Source organism: Mugil cephalus, chromosome 21 (assembly GCF_022458985.1).
Source record: "Mugil cephalus isolate CIBA_MC_2020 chromosome 21, CIBA_Mcephalus_1.1, whole genome shotgun sequence".
Classification (NCBI taxonomy): Eukaryota; Metazoa; Chordata; class Actinopteri; order Mugiliformes; family Mugilidae; genus Mugil; species Mugil cephalus.
Genome location: NC_061790.1, coordinates 1,313,137 through 1,337,837, shown reverse-complemented (window position 1 = coordinate 1,337,837; position 24,701 = coordinate 1,313,137). Strand labels below are relative to the sequence as shown.

General features: G+C 43.4%; 2 protein-coding genes across 3 annotated transcripts; both read right to left on the bottom strand.

The window, feature by feature from the left end:
• Positions 1-4,182: 4,182 nt before the first annotated feature.
• LOC124998764 (hepatocyte nuclear factor 3-beta-like) lies at positions 4,183-6,676 on the bottom strand. Its single transcript, XM_047573289.1, has 2 exons — positions 6,492-6,676; positions 4,183-5,347 (listed from the first exon to the last, which is right to left on the bottom strand). The coding sequence occupies exons 1-2, from the start codon at positions 6,567-6,569 to the stop codon at positions 4,184-4,186; spliced, it is 1,242 nt and encodes a 413-aa protein (XP_047429245.1). The 5' UTR covers positions 6,570-6,676; the 3' UTR covers position 4,183.
• Positions 6,677-10,525: 3,849 nt separating this feature from the next.
• On the bottom strand, positions 10,526-24,406 carry LOC124998759 (sorting nexin-14-like). Of its 2 annotated transcripts, XM_047573279.1 has the most exons (30): positions 24,202-24,406; positions 23,888-24,037; positions 22,631-22,751; positions 22,481-22,554; positions 21,678-21,756; positions 21,529-21,572; positions 21,369-21,456; positions 21,079-21,163; positions 20,078-20,234; positions 19,817-19,892; positions 19,681-19,725; positions 19,346-19,426; positions 18,681-18,795; positions 18,437-18,592; positions 17,346-17,470; positions 17,151-17,209; positions 16,992-17,018; positions 15,574-15,709; positions 15,285-15,471; positions 14,599-14,685; positions 14,331-14,431; positions 14,084-14,195; positions 13,564-13,604; positions 13,368-13,487; positions 12,733-12,847; positions 12,282-12,446; positions 11,820-11,915; positions 11,645-11,736; positions 11,207-11,263; positions 10,526-10,628 (listed from the first exon to the last, which is right to left on the bottom strand). In XM_047573279.1, exons 2-30 carry the CDS (start codon positions 24,022-24,024, stop codon positions 10,599-10,601), a joined length of 2,808 nt encoding a protein of 935 aa, XP_047429235.1. In that variant the 5' UTR covers positions 24,025-24,037; positions 24,202-24,406; the 3' UTR covers positions 10,526-10,598. The 2 variants fall into 2 exon arrangements, with proteins under 2 accessions (XP_047429235.1, XP_047429236.1); XM_047573280.1 differs by lacking the exon at positions 16,992-17,018.
• Positions 24,407-24,701: the final 295 nt, after the last annotated feature.

The window sequence follows — 24,701 nt, the reverse complement described above, 5'->3', positions numbered from 1 at the left end:
CAGTCGTGGTTGCCGTGGAAACATGCCAGTGGCAGTTTCTATGGAGCTGTATCAGTTTTATTTTGTAAATGTGCTGTTGCTGAAGAACTGTTTGCTATAGAAGTGGTTGCTATGGAAATGTGCCTGACGTTGTTGCTACGGTAACGCGGCAGCAGTAACGACCTGTAAACAGAAATCAAACGAAGCACTGGTGACGGATTCATCATCCAACCTCAGGGCCTCACGTTAACGCCCCCCAACCCGCCCCCTCCATGGTCCTGTCCCCCCCCTCCCCTCCCCCCCCCCCAGTGCTGCGTGCTGGGACCCCAGCGAGGGCCACGTAAAACTCAGCGCAAACATGAGGAAGATGTGGAGGTTTGCTCAGTGTTCACATGATGAGGCTCAGCTGACACAGATCAGGAACAGAGTCTGTGGTGGAAACTTTAAACACTAAAATAACAAAAATAACTTCCTGTTTCTGGTGATGCATCTTATCATGTTTCATCATTAGCATTTTTTATCTGAAGAACCAAAACAAAAATTCAGGCATGAAGGACGTCGTCTTCTTCTTCTTCTTCTTCTTCTTCTTCTTCTTCTCAGTTTTATTCAGGGAAATGTTCTGATCTGATCGTTTGATTCTAATCCTGTGAAATAATATTTCATAAAACTGAATAATGCTGATCATCACGTATGATTTTAATTTGGTTTCATATTTGATGCTTCAGGCTTTTATTGAAATTGATTTGGTTTCGTTTTTTACCTCAAACAGACAGAATCCTCCTGACTTTGGTTTGTGATGAATAAATAATAAATTTCTGTTCTTTCTTCTCTGGATTGGTGAGTAAATATATTATACATTTAATTATGATGGTGACACACACACAGTAAACAGCACATTGAAAATATCTAAAATGTCACTGACCTGGAATAAATGAATGTTTTAAAGGATCAGATTCATTCCATTAAAATAATCTGGATGAAATGAGCTGCTGTCGTATCAGTTAAAGAACCTTTTTAACATGAGTTTACTCTGAAGTTTGAAGTAATAATATGTGGTTTCTATAGTAATTATCTGTGTTAAAGTGTTTACTGTAATGACTTTTATTAGATATATTGTAAATACCTTTTATTATTTTATTATTGTTAATGTTATTGGTTGTTGTTGATTATTGTTTTAATACGGTGACTAATGATCCAAATAAATAAATAAATAAATCAGTAACAACCAAAATGATCTTATTTAGAAATGAAAGAAAATAAAGTAAATTTATGGAGGCGGCCATTTTGGAAACAGCTGCCAAAAGCTACAGACTCCAGAGCCTGGATGAGTCCACCCACATCTCTGTAGGCTTCGTTCTCCTCAGGAGGACAGGGGGGAGGACAGGGGGGAGGACAGGGGGGAGGACAGGGGGGAGGACGGGGGAGGACGGGGGGGAGGACGGGGGAGGACGGGGGAGGACAGGGGGGACGGGAGGACAGGGGGAGGACAGGGGGAGGACGGGGGAGGACGGGGGGAGGACAGGGGGAGGACAGGGGGGAGCGGGGAGGGGGGAGGACGGGAGGAGGACGGGGAGGAGGGGGGGAGGACGGGGGAGGACGGGGGAGGACGGGGGGGGACGGGGGGGGAGGGACGGGGGCGGGGAGGACGGGGGGAGGACGGGGGAGGACGGGGGGGGACGGGGGAGGACGGGGGGAGGACGGGGGGAGGACGGGGGAGGACGGGGGGAGGACGGGGGAGGACGGGGGGGAGGACGGGGGAGGACGGGGGGAGGACGGGGGAGGACAGGGGAGGGACGGGGGGAGGACGGGGGAGGACGGGGGGGGGAGGAGGACGGGGGGGAGGACGGGGGGGGACGGGGGGAGGACGGGGGAGGACGGGGGAGGACGGGGGAGGACGGGGGAGGACAGGGGTGTAAGGATGGGTGTGAGGACGTCCTCGTCTCTGTGGTAAACGCTCTCTGTCCAAACATGACGTCTCTGTCTCAGCTCTGACCTGGACGATCTCATCAGACACAGCTCATTATTATTCATTATTATTCATTATTATTCATTATTATTCATTATTATTCATAACAGGTCGATTGGTTTTCTTAAACAAACAGAGGCTCCAGTTACTCCTCCACCCAAACCAGCCTCCACCCATCCTCTGATCAGGAAGGAAGGAAGGGAGGGAGGATAGGAAGGAAGGAAGGAAGGAAGGAAGGAAGGAAGGATAGGAAGGAAGGAAGGAAGGAAGGAAGGAAGGAAGGAAGCCTCAGTCTCCATAGAGATCAGATTGTAGGTTTCTATTAGAACCGAAAGTCTATGTTTGTCTCATATCTACAAACAGGCAAATCCTCCTCCTCCTGCTCCTCATCCTCCTCTTCCTCCTCCTCCTCCTCATCCTCCTCTTCCTCCTCCTCCTCCTCCTCCTCCTCTTCCTCCTCCTCCTCATCCTCCTCTTCCTCCTCTTCCTCCTCCACCTCCTCCTCCTGCTCCTCATCCTCCTCCTCCTCCTCCTCCTGCTCCTCCTCCTCCTCCTCTTCCTCCTCCTCCACCTCTTCCTCCTCCTCCACCTCCTCCTCCTCCTCTTCCTCCTCCACCTCCTCCTCCTCCTCCTCGGATCCGTCTGAACCAAACTTCAGGTCAGTGGGTTCAGAGGCTGTTGATTTATTTGAGTCTGGACCTGATGGTGGATGTTCTACCTCCACCTCAGAGTGATTAGAGGATGGATGGAGGGTGGAGGCCGGTCCAGGTGGAGGCTGGTCCAGGTGGAGGAGCCTGTTTCTCTGAGTCTGGATCTAAATGTTTCTCAGTCTCTTTTTCTCCGTCTGATTCTCGTCCTGAATCTCAGATTTGTTTCCTCGTCGTCTTCCTGGAGAAATGAATCTTCTCCTACGTCCTAGTTCTGTTTCCTCCACATCACTTCACTGCTTTCATTCATTTCATTTCATTCTTTTCATTTCATTTCATTTCATTTCATTTCATTCATTTCATTTCATTCATTTCATTCATTTCATTCATTTCATTCATTTCATTTCATTTCATTCTTTTCATTTAATTTCTTTTCATTTCATTTCATTTCATTTCATTTCTTTTCATTTCTTGCTCTGGTTTTTAGAGCCTGTTGCTGCCTCCTCCGTGCTTCAGACTCTTTAACTCATTAATGTTCAGATCATTTAAAACGAGTGGAGATTATCCGATGATTAATGACTTTAATCTTAATTTTTCCTTGAGAGCAGAACGTTTCTAAAAAAAAAATATATATTTAATTTAATTTAATTTTATTTTATTTTATTTTCGCCTTCAGCTCTGTTTTTATATTTTATATTTTATATATATTTTATATTCTTTGTGTACTTTGCTCCTGACCCTGAGAAATACATTTAGTTTGTTTGTGCAACATATAAATAAAATAAAGAACCTTGAATGTTTCTGCAGGAACTGAACTTTTACATTTTATAAAATAAATCAAGAAACTAAACGTCGTCTGTTTCGGTTCCAGAGCAGAAACGAACTCAGTTTCTATGAATCTGTAAAAGAACAAAGAGATAAATGAATATGAAACGAAATGAAACAATCTGTAAAATAAAAACATTCACCACTGATGATAAATCACACGCTGACGTTTTATGAATGAAAACGTTTCAATCTGCTCTCGTTTTATAAGTTGTTGCTTTACGTCATTAAAACAATGAGTTTTTAGTGATAATGATATAAAATAAAAGTCAGAAACTCCACTTTAATGTGTCGTATTAAGAGACATCATCACTTTAACAACATGATCACATGACTCATCTGAATGTTTTTAAAAAAAGAAAAAGAAAAAAGTGTTTTTTTTAAGCATCACGTTCATGTTTCTATTAATATTTGTACCAGTTACTCAACAACTGACTCAAACAGTTTTGCCATTAGGCCAAAGATGTGTTCATCAGAGTGAGTCCCTGAATGTCTCATTTGGGGAGTGTTGTGTTCAAATGCTCCTGTAGAGTCACGTTAATGTGAGAATTAAACCATTTATTTCTTATTTTCAACAAAACAAACGAGTTAAAAGTGTAAAAACAACAGAACAAGTCTTTTATATGAAGGATGTTTTTTATCTGATGCTTCAACACAAATGAAACCAGCCCCCCCCACCCGGCCCCCCCCAGGACGAGGCACTGGTCCCCGGAGTGTGTGTGTGTGTGTGTGTGTGTGTGTGTGTGTGTGTGTGTGTGTGTGTGCTTCAGGAGGGGTTGATGATGGCTCTGCTGTACATGCTGTAGTAGCTGGTGTCGCTGTGTCCGGGGGGGTCCAGGCCTTTGGCCGCCACCAGGGCCCCGGCCCCCGGGGGGTAGTAGCCCCCGTACTGGACCACGGGCTCCAGCCTGTGGTGCTGCGGCTCAGACATGAGGTTGTTGATGGAGAAGGGGTGGTTGAAGGAGTAGTGGTGGAGGTGGTGGGGGTGAGGGTGGGGGTGGGGGTGGGGGTGATGGTCTGGCTTGAGGTGCGCGCTCTCGTGCAGCAGCAGCGGGTGCTGGTGCTGGTGCTGGTGCGTGAGAAGGTGCTGCGTGTGCGCAAGAGGGGAAGGAACGCGCAAAGGGCTGGAGGGCTGCGGTTTGTCCCCCCCGACCCCCTTCACCTCGGAGGAGCGGGTGGAGGAGGAGGGGGACGGGGAGGAGGAGGAGGAGGAGGCGGAGTGAGGAGAGTCCGAGCCGCGCTCCCGCTTCCCCGCGTCCCCGTCCTTGTCCCCGGAGCCGGAGCCGGATCCGGAGCCGGAGCGGAGCCGCTTGGTCCCGGACTTGAAGCGCTTCTGCCTCCGGAGGTAACAGCCGTTCTCGAACATGTTCCCGGAGTCCGGGTGCAGCGCCCAGAAGGAGCCCTTCCCCGGTCTGTCCGGGGGCCGCGGGACCTTCACGAAGCAGTCGTTGAAGGAGAGCGAGTGTCGGATGGAGTTCTGCCAGCGCTGCTGGTTCTGCCGGTAGAACGGGAACAGGTCCGTGATCCAGCGGTAGATCTCGTTGAGGGTCAACATGCTGCCGGCGGACTGCTGGATGGCCATGGTGATCAGGGAGATGTACGAGTACGGCGGCTTGGCGTGCGCGTAGCTGCGCCGGGGCGGCCGGGCGTCCCGGGCCCTGATGGCGCACGCCGGCCCCGGCCCGGGCCCCGGTCCCGGTCCCGGTCCGTACACCGGGCTCAGCACCGGGCCCGGCCCGTACGGAGGCGGGCTGATGGGGCCCAGACCCGGAACCCCGGCCCCGGTCTGCGCCGCGCTCCCGGGGCCCTGCGCCATCCCGACGGGTCCCGAGGAGCCGCTGACCCCGTAATGCGCGCTCATGTGGCCCGCGCCGGTCATACCGGGCGCGTTCATGTAGCCGCTGATGGAGTTTCCCGCTGCAGAGAAACACTGGAACCAGAGGACACGTGATCAGAAACAAACCGGGTCATCACGTCTCATATGTTTCTGTTAGAAACATATTTTATTTTATTATAATTTTATTCTTTAGTCACAAGCGATAAATAAACAAACACGAGTAAATTAATATTCATTTCATTCATCTGGTTCTGTTCCTCATTAACATCCGGTTTTTATTCTATATTTACTTGTATTTGAAGAGAAATCAACGTGTATTTATATTCTCTGCTGCTTTTCATATATTTATTATTTAGTATTTTAGCTGAATTTAAATGTTAACACACGAAGACAAACAGGATTTTCTTTAGTTTTTGTAATTTATTATTTCTGCTGAGTTGATCCTCAGGAAGATGTTTAAATGTGCAAAAGAAAATCTTTTTATGAACCCGAGGACTCGTTTATATTCAGACTTATTTCATGAAGTTAAAACGTTGTGTTATAAATAGATTTAGAGAAAAATAATGACCAACAACACACATGACGTCATTAATTACAAACACCCAGATCTTGTTCTTTGTATTATTATTATCATTTATTTAAACTACTTCATAGACATTTGTTTTTACCTGATTTGTTTTAGCAGATTCTCTCTCTCTCTGTCATTCTGTCATTTCTTATATATTTTTTTTGTATTTTCTCGATAAATCTCAACATTTGAAGCTTCACATTCAGATTTCAGTTCTGTTAAATGTCTCACTTTAATATTTTCTTCGCATTTTTTCTCTTTATTAAAATGATTCATCGTGTTTAACATGAGAACAGATGTTTCAGGCTCAGACATGAGGAAGATTTGATTTAACTACGTTAATGTTTGTGTGAAATAAAAACCAGTGAATCAAGTTTATTTCTCTAAATTAAACCAATATTTGAGGTTTGAACATTTGTAATAATTAGTTTATGTTTCATCGAATTATTTTTCTAAGAGCGGTTATTAAAGGACTAATAAAGTCCCTCAGAGTTTACTGTGGACTTTATTTTATATTATTTTATTTTATTCTATTTTATTTTATTTTATTTTATATTATTTTATTTTATTTTATATTATTTTATATTATTTTATTTTATTTTATTTTATTTTATTTCATTTCATTTCATTTTATTTATTCTGTCTCTGGTCTCTAACGGGATCACGGACCTCGGTGTCTCCGTAGTAGAAGCCGCCGCTGCTCCAGTCCGGATGCTCGTGTCCCTCCATCTTCACGGCGCTCAGCATCCTTCACGGCCCCGGACTCAGACGCATCCACGCGGCCTCAGCTGCAAACCAAACCCCGGTCTCCCCGGTCCCCCCGGTCCTCCCGGTCCCCCCGGTCCCCCCGGTCCTGTAAGCTGGGAGCCCGGTACCGGAGCCGGTAAAAACAAAAACAAAAACAAAAAACAAACAACAACAAGCCACCGGGACGGACTGACTCCTGAGCGCGGTCTGGACCTGCCTCTGGACACGGTCCGTTACTGCGCACTGAGCGGCTCCGGCGCTGCGCACTAACGCAGCGTCCGACCAATCAGCGGCGAGCTTCACAGGGGCGGGTTTAACCGGCAGCGGGGCCTCGAGCCTGGGGCCTCCAGCCTGGGGCCCCCGGGACACGAGCAGAAAACCAGCTTCATTCAGGATGGAAAACCAGAAAATTACATATTAAATAATGGTCATTTCTCCGGGTTCATGCACGAAACTGGATTCAGCTGCAAAGAACCTGCCGTGGAATGAAAATAATGAAAATAATGAAAATAAAGACAATAAAGACAAGAAAGAGCTGAATCTAATCTCAGAGGAAGATGATGGTGAATTAATAAAATAGTGTTTTACTGTGGTTGTTGCTGCCGTGAGGTTTTCACCCCAAATTATATCTTTAATTCATACAGTTTATACGTAATACACATAGTATATATGTATTATATGTATTATACACATAGTATATATGTATTATACACATAGTATATATGTATTATACACATAGTATATATGTATTATATGAATTATACACATAGTATATATGTATTATATGAATTATACACATAGTATATATGTATTATACGCATAGTATAAATATATTATATGAATTATACATATATACTATGTCAGTTTCATTCATAATGATAAACAACAAAAACAGCTCAAAAAATATGAAATAAGTTGATTCTGGCTTGAAGAGGAAGAAGAGATCAGGAAGTTGATGGTGAGTTAATAAACTGGTGCTGTTTATGTTGTTTACTGTCTTATTTATTTATTTATTTATTTCCTGTGAGGAACCATTGAACTGTCGTCACTGCTCTTTGTATTTTAATATGTTCTTATTTAGGGTGGAGGGTAAATTTAATGTGTAAATAAAAATGATTAGAAGTAAAAATGATCAAATGAGCAAAAATATGACTTTTAAAGAAAAGAAATGGTTCAATGTGAAATAAATAAATAAAAATACGTTAAAATGAAGCTTTCATGCTTTGTGAGCTCATTTTGGTTTAATAAAATGCAGCAGGTTAAAGTCATCATCATTTATCTGCTAATCATCCTCATTCTGTTTCATTTTAGTGACGTTTGCTCAGTTTATCTCATTCACTCAGACGTAACTAACATTTACTCATGTTGAGATTTGACAGATTTCAAATCAATTCATCATTTTAAGAGTAAAAATGTTTGACTAATGGATTAATGTGCTGTTTTATTTGACCTGAAGCATCTGAGAACAGACGTGTTTATAGATGGAGCTCGTTGGTAAATGGTTCTAAAATGAAAATATTATAAATATATGAAATATAAAACGTCTCAGTCCTGGTGGTTAAATCATTTTAGTTCAGGGCCATGATTTAATCTAAAAACCAGGAAGAAAACACAATAATAAACTAGAGATTTTAAATCTTCTATTTGTTTTAGGTGAATGCTGACATTTAATAAAACATCCTTAAAGAATAAAAAGCATGTGTTTAACTCAGAGCAGCTTCAGAATCTCACTCTGTCTCAGTCCTGTGGTTTTTATATTCAGTGTTTTACTGTTTGTTCATAAACTGCTGTGTGACTGACTCCCTGGAAGTTCACGTATCCACGCGCTTAAATAACGGATGATAAATAAAGATAATAAATAAAGGATAATATAAATAAAGATAATAAATGTTCTTTACGTTTAATTGAAGGCTGTAGACCTTCTTCCTAGTTTCTTAATGAGACTTATTTAAATTATTTTTTTTCCTTTGAATTGACTGAGATGAGAACGAAGGAGAAACATGTGAATGTGTCAGAGACATGAAGGAGAATAAGAAGAATCAGAAGCAGATAAAAGGAGAATAAGAGGAAAGTCTGGTCAGTAGAAGACGAGGATGGATGAGTTCAGGTCTGACTGTTTATTAGTGTGTCTATTAACCATCTATTAATAAATCTATTATCTATTAATGTGTCTGTTAATGTGTCTATTAATGTGTCTATTAACCATATATCTATTAATAAATCTATTATCTATTAATGTGTCTATTAATGTGTCTATTAACCATATATCTATTAATAAATCTATTATCTATTAATGTGTCTATTAACTCATTATCTCATATTTCACCGTGTTCCTCCACATGAGAATGTTCCTCTGTCCTTTGTGAAAACTCTTCTCCTGTGTTTCTGGGATCCTCCTCCTCCTCAGCTGTGAGGTTTTAGGTGGAGGAGAAGAAGAAGAAGAAGGAGGAGGAGGAGGAGGAGAAGGAGGAGGAGGAGGAGGAGGAGGAGGAGGACGAGAAGGAGGAGGAGAAGGAGGAGAAGGAGGAGGAGGAGAAGGAGAAGGAGGAGGAGGAGAAGGAGGAGAAGGAGGAGGAAGAGGAGGAGGAGGAGGAGAGGAGAGGAGGAGGAGGAGGAGGAGGAGAGGAGGAGGAGGGGAGGAGAGAGGAGGAGGAGAGGAGGAGGAGGAGGAGGAGGAGGAGGAGGAGGAGGGGATGAGGAGGAGGAGAAGGAGGAGGAGAAGGAGGTAGAGGAGGAGGAGGTGGAGGAGGAGGTAGAGGAGGAGGAGGTGGAGGAGGTGGAGGAGAAGGAGGAGGAAGAGAAGGAGGAGGAGGAGGAGGAGGAGAAGGAAGAGAAGGAGGAGGAGGAGGAGGAGGAGGAGGAGGAGGAGGAGGAGGAGGAGGTGGAGACCACCATGTTTTCTGCAGACGTGACAGTTCTTATTTCTTGTTTGTGGACGTGAAACAGAGCAGAACCTGCTCTAAACAAATACTGATATTCATGAACATTTATTAATGACTGAATTAAATTTAAGGCTGTTAAACACATGTTAGTCACTTTTCCTCCTTTCACCGTCCAGTCTGAAAGACATGAGACTTATTTCTTATTGTCTAATATCTGTTGCTCAAATTTAAAGAGAAAAGAGGAATTAATTAAACCAATAATGATCAAACTCGATGTAGATTTTTTTTTAATTTTAAGCAAAGATGCTAAAAGGAAGTGTAACATTATTGAATGTGTTAGAAATGAAATTAAAGAGAGAGAGAGAGAGAGAAAACTAGAAGCAGTTAAACACAATAATCAGACTTTTACCTGCGGTTCAACATCTGGATCCGGTTCAACGTTAGTTTCTCTTTGTGGCGACGCTGACACCTGCTGGTGAGAAGCTGCACCTGCACTTAAACTAAATCTATTACTACGTTTAAACTGCAGCAGTTTTATCTGTTTCTAACATTTTCAGACTGAAAGCAGATAAAAATAATATTAAAACGGATTATTATTATTTCATGTCATATCTTATGGTTTTGATCAGTGTTTAGTTGTGTTGCTCTTCCTCTATTTATCTTATATTAGATATTAATAAATTCACAACGGACGGATTCATCACATTTCATCTTTCACTTCTTTGACTTCTGTCATTACTGTTATTATTGTTAGTAGTAGCTCTTCTAACTCATCCTCCTCATCTCTTCTTCTTCTTCTTTATCTCCTTCATCTTCCTCCTTTTCATCTTGTTCTTTGTTTACAGTCTGGAGGTTCTTCTTCTCTATCATCTTCTTTGTGAGTGGAAGATTTCTCCTTTTCATTTTCTTTGTCTCCATCTTCTTCTTGTTAGTAACAGTAGTTAGTAAGTCTCTTTACTGGGCCAATCAGGTCGCTGGTGGGCGTGGCTTAGTGTCGGATGAGTCTCTGATTGGTTGGATATTTGTTTACGTGACTCAGCTGATTGAGGAGAAGTTACAGAGGACACAGGTGAATAAATAATAAATAAAGTCTTTATTGGAGCTTTAATTTACATGGAATGTAGACGAGGATCAACGCGGCGCCGCCTCAGACCACGACCAGGTCCCTGGGTCCGGGCTGAGGACAGGAGGACAGAACCACAGAACCACAGGACATGAGGACATGAGGACATGAAAACATGAAACCAGTCACAACATCCTCTAGACCGGGAAAATAACAAGTCCTTTAAATTATTATTATTTACTATTTAAATGTGACTGAGACTTTATCTCATGTTTCCTCGGCTCAGTTCAGTTAATTCACTGGTAGAAAACGTGTCTGAACCTCAGGACGTTAAACCAGGAGCAAGAAGATAATTATTACAAACTAATTATTATCATATGGTCCAAAATATGCAGGAGCCCAAAAAGGCTGAGAACCACTGGTCCAGATAAACGCAACCAAACCCTGGAACCACCTGGACCCACCTGGAACCACCTCTGAGGCTTTACAGCTGGTTCATAAATGTGGATCAGACCCCTCCCTCCCTCCCTCCCTCCCTTCCCTCCTTCCTTCCTTCCTTCCTTCCTTCCTTCCTTCCTTCCTTCCTTCCTTCCTCCCTCCCTCCCTCCCTCCCTTCATTCTTCCTTCCTTCCTTCCTTGTCTTTCCCTCACACATTGAACCCAGAGGCTGAAGTATGTAAATTCATGTTCACCTTGCCCAGTTCAGGAAACAACTCGAGGACGGCGATGTCCAGCAGGACGTAGGTCATCTGAGGACAGAACGACAACATGAATGAATGAATGAGTGAATGAGTGAATGAATGAATGAGTGAATGAATGAATGAGTGAATGAATGAGTGAATGAATGAATGAATGAATGAGTGAATGAATGAGTGAATGAATGAATGAATGAATGAGTGAATGAATGATGATGATGAATGAATGAATGAATGATGAATGATGAATGGTTAAATGAGTGAATGAATGAGTGAATGAGTGAATGAATGAATGAATGAGTGAATGAATGAGTGAATGAATGAATGAGTGAATGAATGAGTGAACGAATGAATGAATGAATGAATGAATGAATGAATGAATGAATGAATGAATGAATGAATGCAGCTTAAACCCAGTGTGCTGCAGACGCTCACCTGCTTGTTGAGGAGAGGCTGCTGTAAACCATCAAACAGCATCTGGATGCCTTCGTGTTTGGCTTCTTCTCCGATGAGCTTCACCACCAGGTCTGAAATCAAACATGGCCGTTAGCAGACGGACCCAGAGCTTCCTGCAGACCTCACACTCTTCCTCAGATGAGCAGGAAGTGACCTGGCAGATATTTGATCATCTCCTCAAACGTCTGCTTGGCTCTGATGTGTTTGTCCTCCTCAGTTCTCTCCTCACTGTTCTCACAGAAAACTGCATCTGCACAAGAAAAAACACGACAACACAAACTTTACAACATTTATTATTAGAGAGCTGGGAGGCTAGGAAGAGCTACTGTTAGCTGGGTGGCTAAGAACAGCTACTGTTAGCTGGGAGGCTAAGAAGAGCTACTGTTAGCTGGGAGGCTAGGAAGCGGTTAGTTAGCTGGGAGGCTAGGATGAGCTACTGTTAGCTGGGAGGCTAGGATGAGATACTGTTAGCTGGGAGGCTAAGAAGAGCTACTGTTAGCTGGGAGGTTAGGATGAGATACTGTTAGCTGGGAGGCTAGGATGAGATACTGTTAGCATGGAGGCTAGGATGAGATACTGTTAGCATGGAGGTTAGCTCCAGCCTCTGGACCGTGACCTCTGAGCTGGGTGATGAGGGAGACCAGGCGGTGCTCCTGCAGGACCCGGTCCAGCTTGGTCTGCATGTACTGGTCCATGTAGGCCTCAAACGTGTTCTTGAACAGGATCCGACCCGCGGCCAGAAGGTGGTGCAGCCAGTCCGGTATGTGGAACACCACCCGACCTGGGAGTCACCGACGGAGGAGAGAGGGGGGAGGAGTTAACAGAAAACAAAGACCACCTCTCTGCAGCGCCCCCTACTGTCCAGATGAAGACGTTAATTATTAACAGAGGAAATGACATAAACCGCTCTGGTTTTAAAGGTTTTAAAGGGATTAATTATTAAATTATTATTATTACATGGGTTGAAGGGATTAAATGGATTAATTATTAAATTATTATTATTACAGGGATTAATTATTAAATTATTATTATTACAGGGACAGTCCCGGGACCAGTCTGACACGTACCCACATACATCATGTAGTCATACATGCCGTCCACAGAGACCATGTCCAGGAACCTGTGGTGAGGTTTCCTGCCCTTCCACTGGTCGGCGTTGTTCCTGAACAGGCTGCTGAAGAGCTGCAGGAGAAACGTACAGTCAGGATGAACCAGGGTTCCTGCACAATTCAGTTCACAAAACAAACTGACATTTGAGCTTTTTGAGATTTGGATTTATTGAGTTTGAGTTTTTTGAAACGCTGAAGATTTGAGGTCCAATATTTTGAGATTTTGATTTTTTGAGGTTGAACTTTTATGAAATGTTGAATTTTTTTTTTTTTGGTAACTGAATTTATTTAGACTCAAACTCATACTCAAACTCTGATAGCACAGAAATACTTCCATACAAACTCGGGCCCTCAGAGACCAGCGTCCACAGAGACCAGGGCCCTCAGAGACCAGCGTCCATACAAACCCGGGTCCTCAGAGACCAGGTCCCTCAGAGACCCGGTTCCTCAGAGACCAGGGCCCACAGAGACCCGGTTCCTCAGAGACCAGGTTCCTCAGAGACCCGGTTCCTCAGAGACCCGGTTCCTCAGAGACCAGGTTCCTCAGAGCCCCGGGTCCTCAGAGCCCCCCCAGGCTCCCGGTGGTGCCGTACCTTCTTGTCGTTCTCGGTGGTGGGGCTGAGGATGGTGAGTTCTGGGCGGCCTGGTTTGGGTTTGGGGGACTCACAGGAGTTGAAGAAGGACTGGATGAAGGGCTCCAGGTTCTGGCCTCGCTGAACAACAAGAAGAATCCGTCAGTCTGAGCTGGAGGCGACAGCGTTTTAACACAGGACATAAAACTACACCAACCTCCTTCATCAGTTTCCCTGGAACTGACTTGAAAATCTTCCCTGTAAAAAGAAACACATGGATGAAGTTATATTTATTCAGTTATTATATGTTTTAAATAAGCAGCGTTAACACGACTCTAACATGTTATAAAAAATGCTTTAGATGCTTTAATGTGTTTCATCCTGATTATTTATTTATTTATTTATTCAGCTGTTTGATGGAGTTATATTATAGTTTATGTTCATTCAGTCTTGTCTGTAATAAATTAAGTTAATTAAAATAGGAGAAGAAAAGAGGAGCAGAATTTATTGTTTCTTTTGTTATTTTAAAATTGTGCGAAACAAAGAAATAAGAAGAAATAAAATAATATATATTTTTTTATTTATAGGAAATTGTTTCTATTTATTTATTTCTTTTATTTGTTTCTATCTATTTATTTATTATTTATCGTTTTATTTAAAACGTCAGTTATTGATCATGAATCAGCTGTTCAGTCACATTAAAAAACAAACCGAGTGGTTTTTTATCGTGTTTGTACCCAGGTTGACGTCGGGAAGCATCTTGTCCAGGAACTGAGACTCGATGCTGTGAGGAGACAGGAAGTCGGCCAGAAGTTGACTGTTGCTGAGCTCTGGATGCTGCAGGAGTCTCTGCACACGGACGCACAATGATTCAGCAGAAGAAGAAGGAAGAGGAACTCTGCTTTAGTTTGGCTGTTACAGGGCGCATCGCTGCCCTCTACAGGGGGAACCACATTTTACATCCATATGATTAGAACCAAATACCTGTAAATACTCCTCAAACTCTTCCCTTTTTGATTCCAGGAACTCGTAATTCTTTGGTCCGAGGATTCGTTTGGATGGAAGCTGTGCATCTGCAAACGTACCTGGAAAAAATAAATAAACACAAACAACAAAACTACATGAATAATAATAATATTCCATAAACCACGTAGACAGTCATGAAGTAGTAAAGACACATTTATTCCTCTAATCAGATCAGATCAGACGCCGTTTATTCTCCTTCGAGGTTTTATTACGGAGGAAAAGTTACCGTGGAACTCGGTGAGCTTTGATTCCAGGACGTAGAACTCCAGGTATCGTCTGTAGACCGACCACTTCTCAGTTTCATGACCGACAGCTGAGACGAAGAAAAACAACGAAATACAACGTGAAGATGTGAAGATGAAGCTAAACGTTTAGAACAGACTGAAAAACATGAATTTATTTCACCTATTTAACCTTCCTGTGCCTCTGAGGTTCATTTCTTCACCACATGGAGGAGATATCTGTGTATTTATATGGATTCTATAATGTGCCCAGTGGTCCAGGCCCAATAAAATGTCCAATCTTCATATCTTGAGCTCGTCTTCATCTCTGGAATCTTTGTTGGATGCCAGAATTTCTTCTCATGTCTCAGTATTTCATAAGTTTATCCACATGATCCTCCATCAAATATCCACCACAGAATCTGAGCCCTGAACCTTAACTTCATGCATGGTCCTCTGATCTAGTCGTACTAGAGATAATAAACCCAGCGCAGACATCTTGTAGCCAAAGTTAGCTTAGCATTGCTAGGTAGCATGTAGCCTCGGTGGCTGGTTTCCTGGTGCGTTCCATGAGTGATGGAGGAAACCTCAGTCAGTAGGATTAGGACGTAACGTGGAGGAACCCTCTGGGTTCTTTGGTTTGATCCAGACGTTCTAACGGAGGGTGGAACCCGGTTCTGCTTTTACTCACCCTGTTTCCTGTCGTTGCGTTCGACGTCGATGCAGAAGACGGGGATCCTCTCCCTCTTGGCCTCGTCGTCGTAGATGTCGATGAAGGGGATGGAGATGCTCCAGGCCGACAGGTTCCTCTGGATGCCCTGGTAGCTGACGGGCTCGGCGGGCGAGTCGTCCTCCATCACCACCGTCGCCTCCTCCACCTGCAGGAGAACATCGGGGACGAATCAGGTCCCGTACAAGCATGAGGACATGAAGGACACGTCCTGACTGTCCTGCAGGGTTAGGGAGCGGCATGATGTTACCAGGTCGTCGTCGATGTCGCTGATGGTGCTGGGCGGGGGCAGCAGAGATCCCTCCATGGTGGTGCTCTTGAACACGCCTTTGATTTTGCTGCCGATCCTGCTGATGCCGAACGTCTCCCCTCGTTTGGACGTGTTCCTGCAGAGAAACACAACGTCACGTTTGGCTCGGAGGCTTTTCTCTTTGTGTGTTTGCAGCACGGTGCATGCAGCAGGTGAGTTTTTCTAAAGTTTAACCTGAAGGTTTGAGTCTTGTTTCCGCACAGAAGAAGTGACTGAATGGTTAATAAGCTGGAAAAAATGCATAAATACGTTGTTAAACTAAGTGAAGCCTCGTCTCCGGTATCAGCTCTGAGCTCCTGGTAACTGCTGAACTGTTGGAGGAATCTTCAGCTGTGAGATGTTGGTGGTTTCCTCTCATCAACTCAGGACTTTGACTTGTTCCTAAACATTCACACCTGTGGTTTCACGGTTCAGTTTACAGCTAATTGGTTCTGCAGTAGCATTTTATCCTGAATTCTACCAGTGAACTCTGAAAGAAAATGTCAGGACATGAGTCCATGAGCTGAATGTGAAGAGAAACTGGGTCATGGAGGAAGACAAGGAGCCCAAGAACACCAGTGGTTCTCCAGAAGAACCAGATGGTGTTAATGGCTGCAGATTATTCATTTTCTTGAATAAACAACTAACTAATATTTCTATGTTTCATATGTTTGATTGTCTTCTCTTTGTCCAGTTCCAGGAAAACTTGTTCATGTTTGAGGCAATTTTTCTGAAGAAACTTAAAAAAAAAGTGAATTAATGAATTAATTTGAGGAATTATTCGATTATCAATGTAACCATTTAGTTAAGTTTCGTGTTCTAATCCTAAACTGCAACATTTACATCCCAACATTTAACATTAGTTATTATTATTATTTCCTTTGTTGCAGCTTCATTAATTCACTCTCCATCTCTGCAACAGTGACTTCGATTAAACAAACGCTGGCTTAGATGATGCCTTCAGGAAAACTCAGAAATTCTATATTTCAACTCAGAAATTTCAGACTTTACTTTCATAGCGTTCACGTTACAGGTTGAACTGACTGCTCCAACCTGACAATGTCTAAATATTGAGCTTTCACACGCCGGAGATCTGCCACGGTGCTGTAGACTTTAGACTTTCTCTAACGTTAAAGATTGAACCAAAAGCTCAAAAGAAGATTCAAATCCCTCACAGATAGAGACGCCTGTAAAGTGTCTTTAGTCGCCAGCGTGAAACAAGCATCAGCGTGAACGGACAGAGCAGCGTTAAAGGTCTGTTAAAGAGCTTTGTTGGTCTAAGTGACAGATGTTGTGCATCTACATGCATCGTATCCTTCATGTTTCATGGCTGTTTGTGTGCAGGCAGCAGCAGACTCATGCTCAGGACCTCTACTCACCGGCTTTCATCTGAACTGAAGCTATTTCTGGAATAAGACGAGGATAATGAAGGAGGTTTGGGATAAATCGTCACATACTGACCAAAGTTTTACTTAAAGTTAAACGGCTCTCAGGTATAAAGTTTAGGTGTTAAATATTAAATCAGACTAAATACAAACCTGTTGACTCTCGAGTTCCTGGTTGGAGACTCTGCTCCCATCAGCAAGTGTCTGAAGTACTGAAATAAACGTACACGTGATTAATAATCTGTGGTCATAAATTTAATTAGTTTATTTATTGTAACTCTTCCCCCTCTGGACGTAAATAAAACGTCACAGATATGAGACACCAGGAAAATAAAATCAGTGTCGTACCTCGTCGCTGTGACAGAACATGGGCGTGAAAACCTTCTCCAGTAGAGACAGGACGTGTTCGTAGGCCTCGAACAGGCAGCGCATCGTCTGCAGCTTCACCACCTCACCGTACGGACCTTTAGCAACTGAGAGAAGAAGAAGAAGGAACGACTCAGGGGGGAGATGGAGACCAACAACCTTCAGGCTGTGATGCTAACCACTGCTAAAGGCTGCTAACGGACATGGAAATCTACCTGGTTTACTTTTAGAGAAAGTGACCTCACTGTTAGCATCGTGATTAGTATCGGCTTGATCATGACATTCATCCTTAGCCTCACCATTAGCTTGCATTTAGCATCATCATTAGAATCACCATTATCATTAACATTGTCATTAGCCACACTTTTAGCTTAGCATTGGTATTGCTACTGGCTTCACCATTCAGCCCATCTTTAGCTTCATTGATTATTGAGGTCATCTTTAGCTTCACCATTAGGAACACCATTAGCTTTGCATTTAATCACCATTAGCATCGCCACTGCTACTGGCTCCACCATTAGGTTCATCTTTAGCTAGACTATTAGCTTCACCTTTACCATTACAATTACTAACGGTTTCACCATTAGCATTGAGTTACTACTTCACCATTACGTTCATATTTAGCGTCACCATTAGTGTCACTATTAGCTTTGTATTTAGAATCACCATTAGCATCACCATTAACATTGTCATCAGCTTCTCTTTTAGCCTCGCCATTTTAGCTTTACCTTTTATGTCATTATTAGCATTGCCACTGCTACTGGCATTTACCATTAGGTTCATCTTTAGCTTCTGTTAGCATTGGTATTGCTATTGGATTGATGATTACGTTCAATTAGGTCACCATTAGCTTTGTATTTAGAATCACCATTAGCATCACCATTGCCATTAACACTATCAGCCTCACCGTTAGCATTGTCATTGCTACTGGCTTCACCATTAGGTTCACCATTAGCTTTGCCTGTGTTAGCCTCATCATCAGCATTGCCATTTCTATTAGCTTCCACATTAGCATCTCCATTAGCATGTGCTTTTCACAAAAACCGTGGTGTGAGGTGAACTTGTCGTCTTACCGTTCCTGATCTCCTCCACGATGAACGGGTCGAAGCTGATCTTGTCGATGCTCTCGTCCAGACAGTACGTCTCGTAGATGTGCACCACCTCCCCGTGAAGACGCTGCAGCTCGGCGTCGCTCAGATCCGGACTCAGGATCTTATCGTTAAATTCCTCTGGAGGAGAAAACCCACAAACAGGAAGCGTTGGCGAAGAGCGGCTGCAGGTATAAAACCGAGCCGACGTCTGGTTGGCTGTTCTTACCGACGGCGAGGAGGAACTGCAGCACATGCACGGCTCCTTCCTGCTTCAGGAGGTTCATGAAACGAAAGAGGAGGTCCTGCTGATCCCGGATCTCCTTCAGCTCCAGCTTCAGCACCTGGAAGAGCACGAACGCATTTATGTGCCGTCAGACACCAAGTATGAATTTCTAAATCAGTTTACCAAAAATATTCAACATCACAAAAAAAAAAATCAAGCTAAAAAATTCAACATCGCAAAAAATTCAAACTCAAAAAAGCTGGACTCAAAATCCGGGCAACCAGGGAGTAAGGAAGTATTTCTGTAGCATCAGAGTTTGAGTATTTGTGAACTGAATTTATAAATAAATTTAGTTTAGTTTCATTCAGTTTCATTTATAAATACATTTTTTAAATTTTAATAAATTTTCATTTATTTTAATTTTTTTTTATAAATAAATTCAGTTTACAAAAAAACAAAAACAAAAAATTCAACATCTCAAAGAAAATTCAACCTCAAAAAACTAATGTTTATTTTATGGGAAATATATATATTTTTTTTTCTGATTTAAAACAGGAAACATTAACGAACAGGAAACACTAACGAACAGGAAACACTAACGAGCAGGAAACACTAACGAGCAGGAAACACTAACGAACAGGAAACACTAATGAACAGGAAACACTCACCGACGGCTTCTTGTTCCTGACGTCGGCAAATTTCTGTAAAAACGGAACGAGAGCAGAAGGAGGCTCTGAGGAGGCTTCAGGCTGAGGAGGAGAAAGAGGAGACGCATTTAAGTTACTGGTTCCAACAGGAGTAAGAGGAGTAAGAGGAGTTAGAGGAGTAAGAGGAGTAGGAGGAGTTAGAGGAGTAAGAGGAGTTAGAGGAGTAAGAGGAGTAAGAGGAGTAAGAGGAGTTAGAGGAGTAAGAGGAGTTAGAGGAGTTAGAGGAGTTAGAGGAGTAAGAGGAGTAAGAGGAGTTAGAGGAGTTAGAGGAGTTAGAGGAGAGGACTGAGACTCACTGGAGAGTCGTCGACAAATATGAGGACCATGAGGTTGACCGTGTCCTGGAGGAGGAGCACAGACATGAGTTCATCTGGAGGAGGTGCTCCAACAAAGAAACAGTAACGTGGTCATAATGTTGTGGCTGATACTCACAGGATCAGCCATGAAGTCCATGGTGGGAAGGAGAACCGATCCAGACATCACCTCCCTCAGGAGCAGAGCCAGAGACCTGAACCCAGAGAATCAGGTTTTATTTCTCTGACCTTAAAACTTATTTCATCTCAACAACAAAAAATTAACTTAACTTAACTTAAACTAAAACCAGAAAAACTAAACGAAACAAACAAACTGAATGTGTTATCAGTCCTGGTGACGCCCCCTACGGTTTAGAAAGAGCACCGCGTCCACACAGACCTGCAGTCCGTGGCCTTGGGAGGCATCACGTAGGGAAACAGCGCCTCCGTCAGGGTCCTCAGGTACTGCAGCTCCTCCCTCCTGCTCCTCAGAGCCACGTGGAGGTCGGAGCCGTACTCCTCCAGAGCGGCCTGCTGCAAACCCTCCACTCCGTTCACTGCGGGGGGACACACACCCACTGAGACACGCCCACTGAGACACGCCCACTGAGACACGCCCACTGAGACACACCCACTGAGACAGACACACACCCACTGAGACACACCCACTGAGACACGCCCACTGAGACACGCCCACTGAGACACGCCCACTGAGACACGCCCACTGAGACACACCCACTGAGACACGCCCACTGAGACAGACACACACCCACTGAGACACACCCACTGAGACAGAGACACACCCACTGAGACACGCCCACAGAGACACGCCCACTGAGACAGACACACACCCACTGAGACACACCCACTGAGACAGACACACACCCACTGAGACACACCCACTGAGACACGCCCACAGAGACACGCCCACTGAGACACACCCACAGAGACACGCCCACAGAGACACGCCCACTGAGACACGCCCACTGAGACAGAGACACACCCACTGTGACACGCCCACTGAGACAGAGACACACCCACTGAGACACGCCCACTGAGACAGAGACACACCCACTGAGACAGTGACACGCCCACTGAGACACGCCCACTGAGACAGAGACACACCCACTGAGACACGCCCACTGAGACAGAGACACACCCACTGAGACAGAGACACGCCCACTGAGACACGCCCACTGAGACAGAGACACGCCCACTGAGACACATCCACAGACACTTAGACGAATCCACAGACACTGAGACACGTCCACAGACACTGAGACGAATCCACAGACACTGAGACACGTCCACAGACACTGAGACGCGTCCACAGACACTGAGACACGTCCACAGACACTGAGACATGTCCACAGAGACACGTGGTCCTCTATGGTCGCCCACCTCGTTCTCGAGCCTTGGCCATGATTTCTATGTGCTTCATTGCAGCTTTCATCACTTTGTCTGCGAACACGGACGGAACGTCCACCTGAAAATACACAAACAAGCTTAAAAACAACATTAAAAACAACAATAAACATCAAACACATTTGTGTTAATGAAACTTCTTTGACTTTAAAAGTGGCAGCTGTTACTATCTCCTCCTCCTCCTCCTCCATATTTACATACAGTCTCTGATATATTCTGATAAACTGCAGCGTCTGTGTTTCAGACGAACGGCGCCACCTTCTGACCTTCTGAGCGCGGCGCACCAGCACCGAGGCGAAGAAGCGAAACGTCATCCTGACCTCGTCCACACACGCCTCATCGTCTGTGATGTCACTGGAACAGAGGAGACGTTAAACAGCTGATCCTCCTCCACTCGACCCTGAACGCAACAAGAGCTTCACTTACCGGTACCAGGGGTACACAAAGTTCTCCAGAACCAACTCAAACACCTGTGGACAGGGAGACGGAGACAGAGGCAGAGACAGAGACAGAAGGGTCAGGGGTCAGGGGTCAGAGGGGTCAGGGGTCAGCAGGTGATCCAGGTCCTGACCTACCTCTGCTACTGACGCGTCCACTTTGGAATGAACCTTCAGGTCCAACCAGGGCTGATAGTTCTCTAGGAGCAGAGTCGGCCTGACATCAGATAAAACATATAAAAGATATAAAAGATAAAAGGTTTAAGATAGAAGATAAATAAGAGATAAGATATAAGAGATCTTCTATGAAATGCACTGTTCTGGTTTTTGTCTGTGAACAAACTCCTGTGAACTAAATCAGCCAAATTGACGGATTTTCTAATCTAATCGTTTTTTTTAATTAATAGAGAAAAAACATGATTTAAGAGATTTGTTTATTTTCGGACGATGTAAAACAAGAGCAAATGTAAAATACAGATGTGTTTAAGTTTCCTCTATATCTATTTGGAAAAAGCCCTGAAATGTAAGATCGTTTGATCATAGTAAGTGATTTAGTTTTATAATGTCTGGAGCTGGTGTCCCTCAGACCAACGAAAATCAGAATATAAAAACATGCAGAAAAGATTTTTCTTTGTTTGACTTGTGTATTTTTCTGTAGATGTTGGACTGATGATACTGGACTGACCCCGAGTTTCTGCCTGAATCCTGTTTTAGGTTCATGTGATAATGATGTTATGATGATGTTACAGTGTGTAATGAATCATGGAAAGTGAAAATAACGACCAGAATAAATACAAAAGGAAATGAAAACAACCTAATATCTGGTTCTCATTCTATGAGCCAAACACTGTATAAACCCCCGACCCTCTGGATGTTTGTGGAGGAGGAGGAGGAGGAGGAGGAGGAGGAGGAGGGTTGAACTCTTCCTCAGCTGATCGTACCGGTGGCGTTTACACTTGACCTTCCCGCACACAGCACAGCTGTGGCCCAGAGGAAACAGCTCCTGGTCCTGACGCTGCCGAACACAAACAAACATCAGGATTATTAAAATCTGCCTCCACAGCGGAGACGTGTTTAGGTCTGAATCGTACTTTGGTCCTCGGCTTCGCCGTGAAGAGGATGTTCGGGAGAAGAGACTCTGGTCCGAGGGAGCAGTAGAAGGTGACGACTCCGGCCAGGAGAGACCAGAAGATCATCAGGATGTGGATATACCTGCACAGGTGTTCACGTTATGTCAGAAACAAACGCTCATGTGCTGTTCAGCTGTTCAAATGTCTCTTATTTAGTCTGGTTTAGTTCATCTGAACTCAACGATAAAGCTTATTCTAGAGGTAAGCAACACAATAAACAATGTTAGAGATAATTAAGTCTGAAATGGGTTCATTAGAGGAGGTTCTGTTTATTGTTTATTGGTTAACAGACACTTACGTCCACAAACGTATGAAATAAGCTTTGAACGGACATTTAGAAGAACTTGTCAGTTAACTACAGACTTAATCCTTTTAACTGAATGACAACGTACTGACAAAAGTATTGGCATCAGCAGCTTTACAATAAACAGCAGGTTTAGAGTTTCCATGTATTTTTAAAAAAATAATTTTTATTAAGCTGAATTATCTATTCAGCTATCTATTCTTCTTCTCACCTGCGTCAACACATTTACCTTCAAATATGACTGAATTACTTTAAGGACGAAAAAGTCCTAAAAACATGAAATTCTTAACGGGAGAACTATGGGAGGATAATCACAACTTATACTGATATTTATCTCCTTATATTGAACTAATAATCATAACTGCATCAGCAGCTATTTATGTGCAAAGACACAAATGTTTAGTTTCCATATGATCATTGTTATTATTATTATTATTATTATTATTATTGTGCCGAATTATCTATGAGCAACTTCTTCTCACATCCCGTGACCGAGCCAGCGATAGGAACGCGCTTTCTACTGGTATTTATCTCTTTAGATTAGATAAATTAATCATAAATAAACAGCAATAAATAGTTTCAACCTGTTGCGCATCAGCGGGACTTAAGCGCAAAGAGGGAAGATTTAATTTCCCATTTATTTTTATTAAGCCGATGTATCCATGAGCAGTTTCTTTTCACCGTGCATCATCACATGCAACTTTAAATTTGACTGAATTACTTTGCGGATGAAAAAAGCCTAAAAAACTCTAAATTCCCAAGCAACTTCTGAACAGAAGAACTACGATGGTAGCAGTTGACGCCCTCAAACTCATCCCGTGACCCAACCGACGAGATAAGTACAGCTCATAATGGCGTTTATCTCTTTATATTGGATAAATAATCTGAAATAAACAGTAATAAATAAAGATAACCTGTTGAGGAGCACCGTCAGCGACACCATGGACAGCAGCAGGAAGCAGGAGGCCGGGTACTGGCGGCCGGCTTCCCGCAGGACGTCCACCTTCAGCCCCCGCTTCAAATCCTCCACGTACGTCAAAAAACCTGCCATCCTCTCAGCGGACCTGCTCACAAGTACAACAATAACACTTCAACACCAGGACTCAGCGCGCTACATGAGCTTTTAACACCTTTAATCGCCATTAAAACCTGAGCAGAGTGACATTGTCCAAGTCCGCATTAGCTCAGTTAGCTTTTTTTAAGGCTACGTGGAAACGGCTCAACTCACAGCGATTAAAAAAACAACTGCATAAAACACATCTCGTTCCGAACCAAAGTCCTCGGTTCTTCGTCAAAATGGTCCCAAACACGAGCTTCTGTATTCGGCTCCAAAAGTTTTTCACTCCATGTTTCCCTTCTATTTATTAATTTATTTATTTTTAGACGTCCACTCCGACTTCCTGACTTCCGGATGGAATGTTTAAAATCCAAGCGTGGGTTGCCAGGTCCGCGGCAAAGACGTATTTGTTTCACTTAAACTTAATGCGATTACACGGAAAATAAAATATTAAATAAAAGAATTTTAACCGCGTATCACGATCATCTACGAACAAACTAGATTTAAAAAGCTTTCTTATAATTATAATTATCTTAAATCAAACCTTAAAAACTAATTAAAAAAAAAGTGATATGAGTTATATTCGAGCCAAAGTAGACGGGCGATAATATTATAATTTTACGCACATTAAATTCTACTAAACATGCCTGTATAAATATATCTAAAAAGTA

Coding starts and splice junctions, on each gene's coding strand:
- LOC124998764 (XM_047573289.1), bottom strand. CDS start 6,569: ATGCTGAGCGCCGTGAAGATGGAGGGACACGAGCATCCGGACTGGAGC. Junction 5,348..6,491: donor TCTACTACGGAGACACCGAG/GTCCGTGATCCC, acceptor CTCTGGTTCCAG/TGTTTCTCTGCAGCGGGAAA.
- LOC124998759 (XM_047573279.1), bottom strand. CDS start 24,024: ATGGCAGGTTTTTTGACGTACGTGGAGGATTTGAAGCGGGGGCTGAAG. Junction 15,472..15,573: donor GCGACATCGACGACGACCTG/GTAACATCATGC, acceptor GTTCTCCTGCAG/GTGGAGGAGGCGACGGTGGT. Junction 13,488..13,563: donor CAGGGAAACTGATGAAGGAG/GTTGGTGTAGTT, acceptor CTTGTTGTTCAG/CGAGGCCAGAACCTGGAGCC.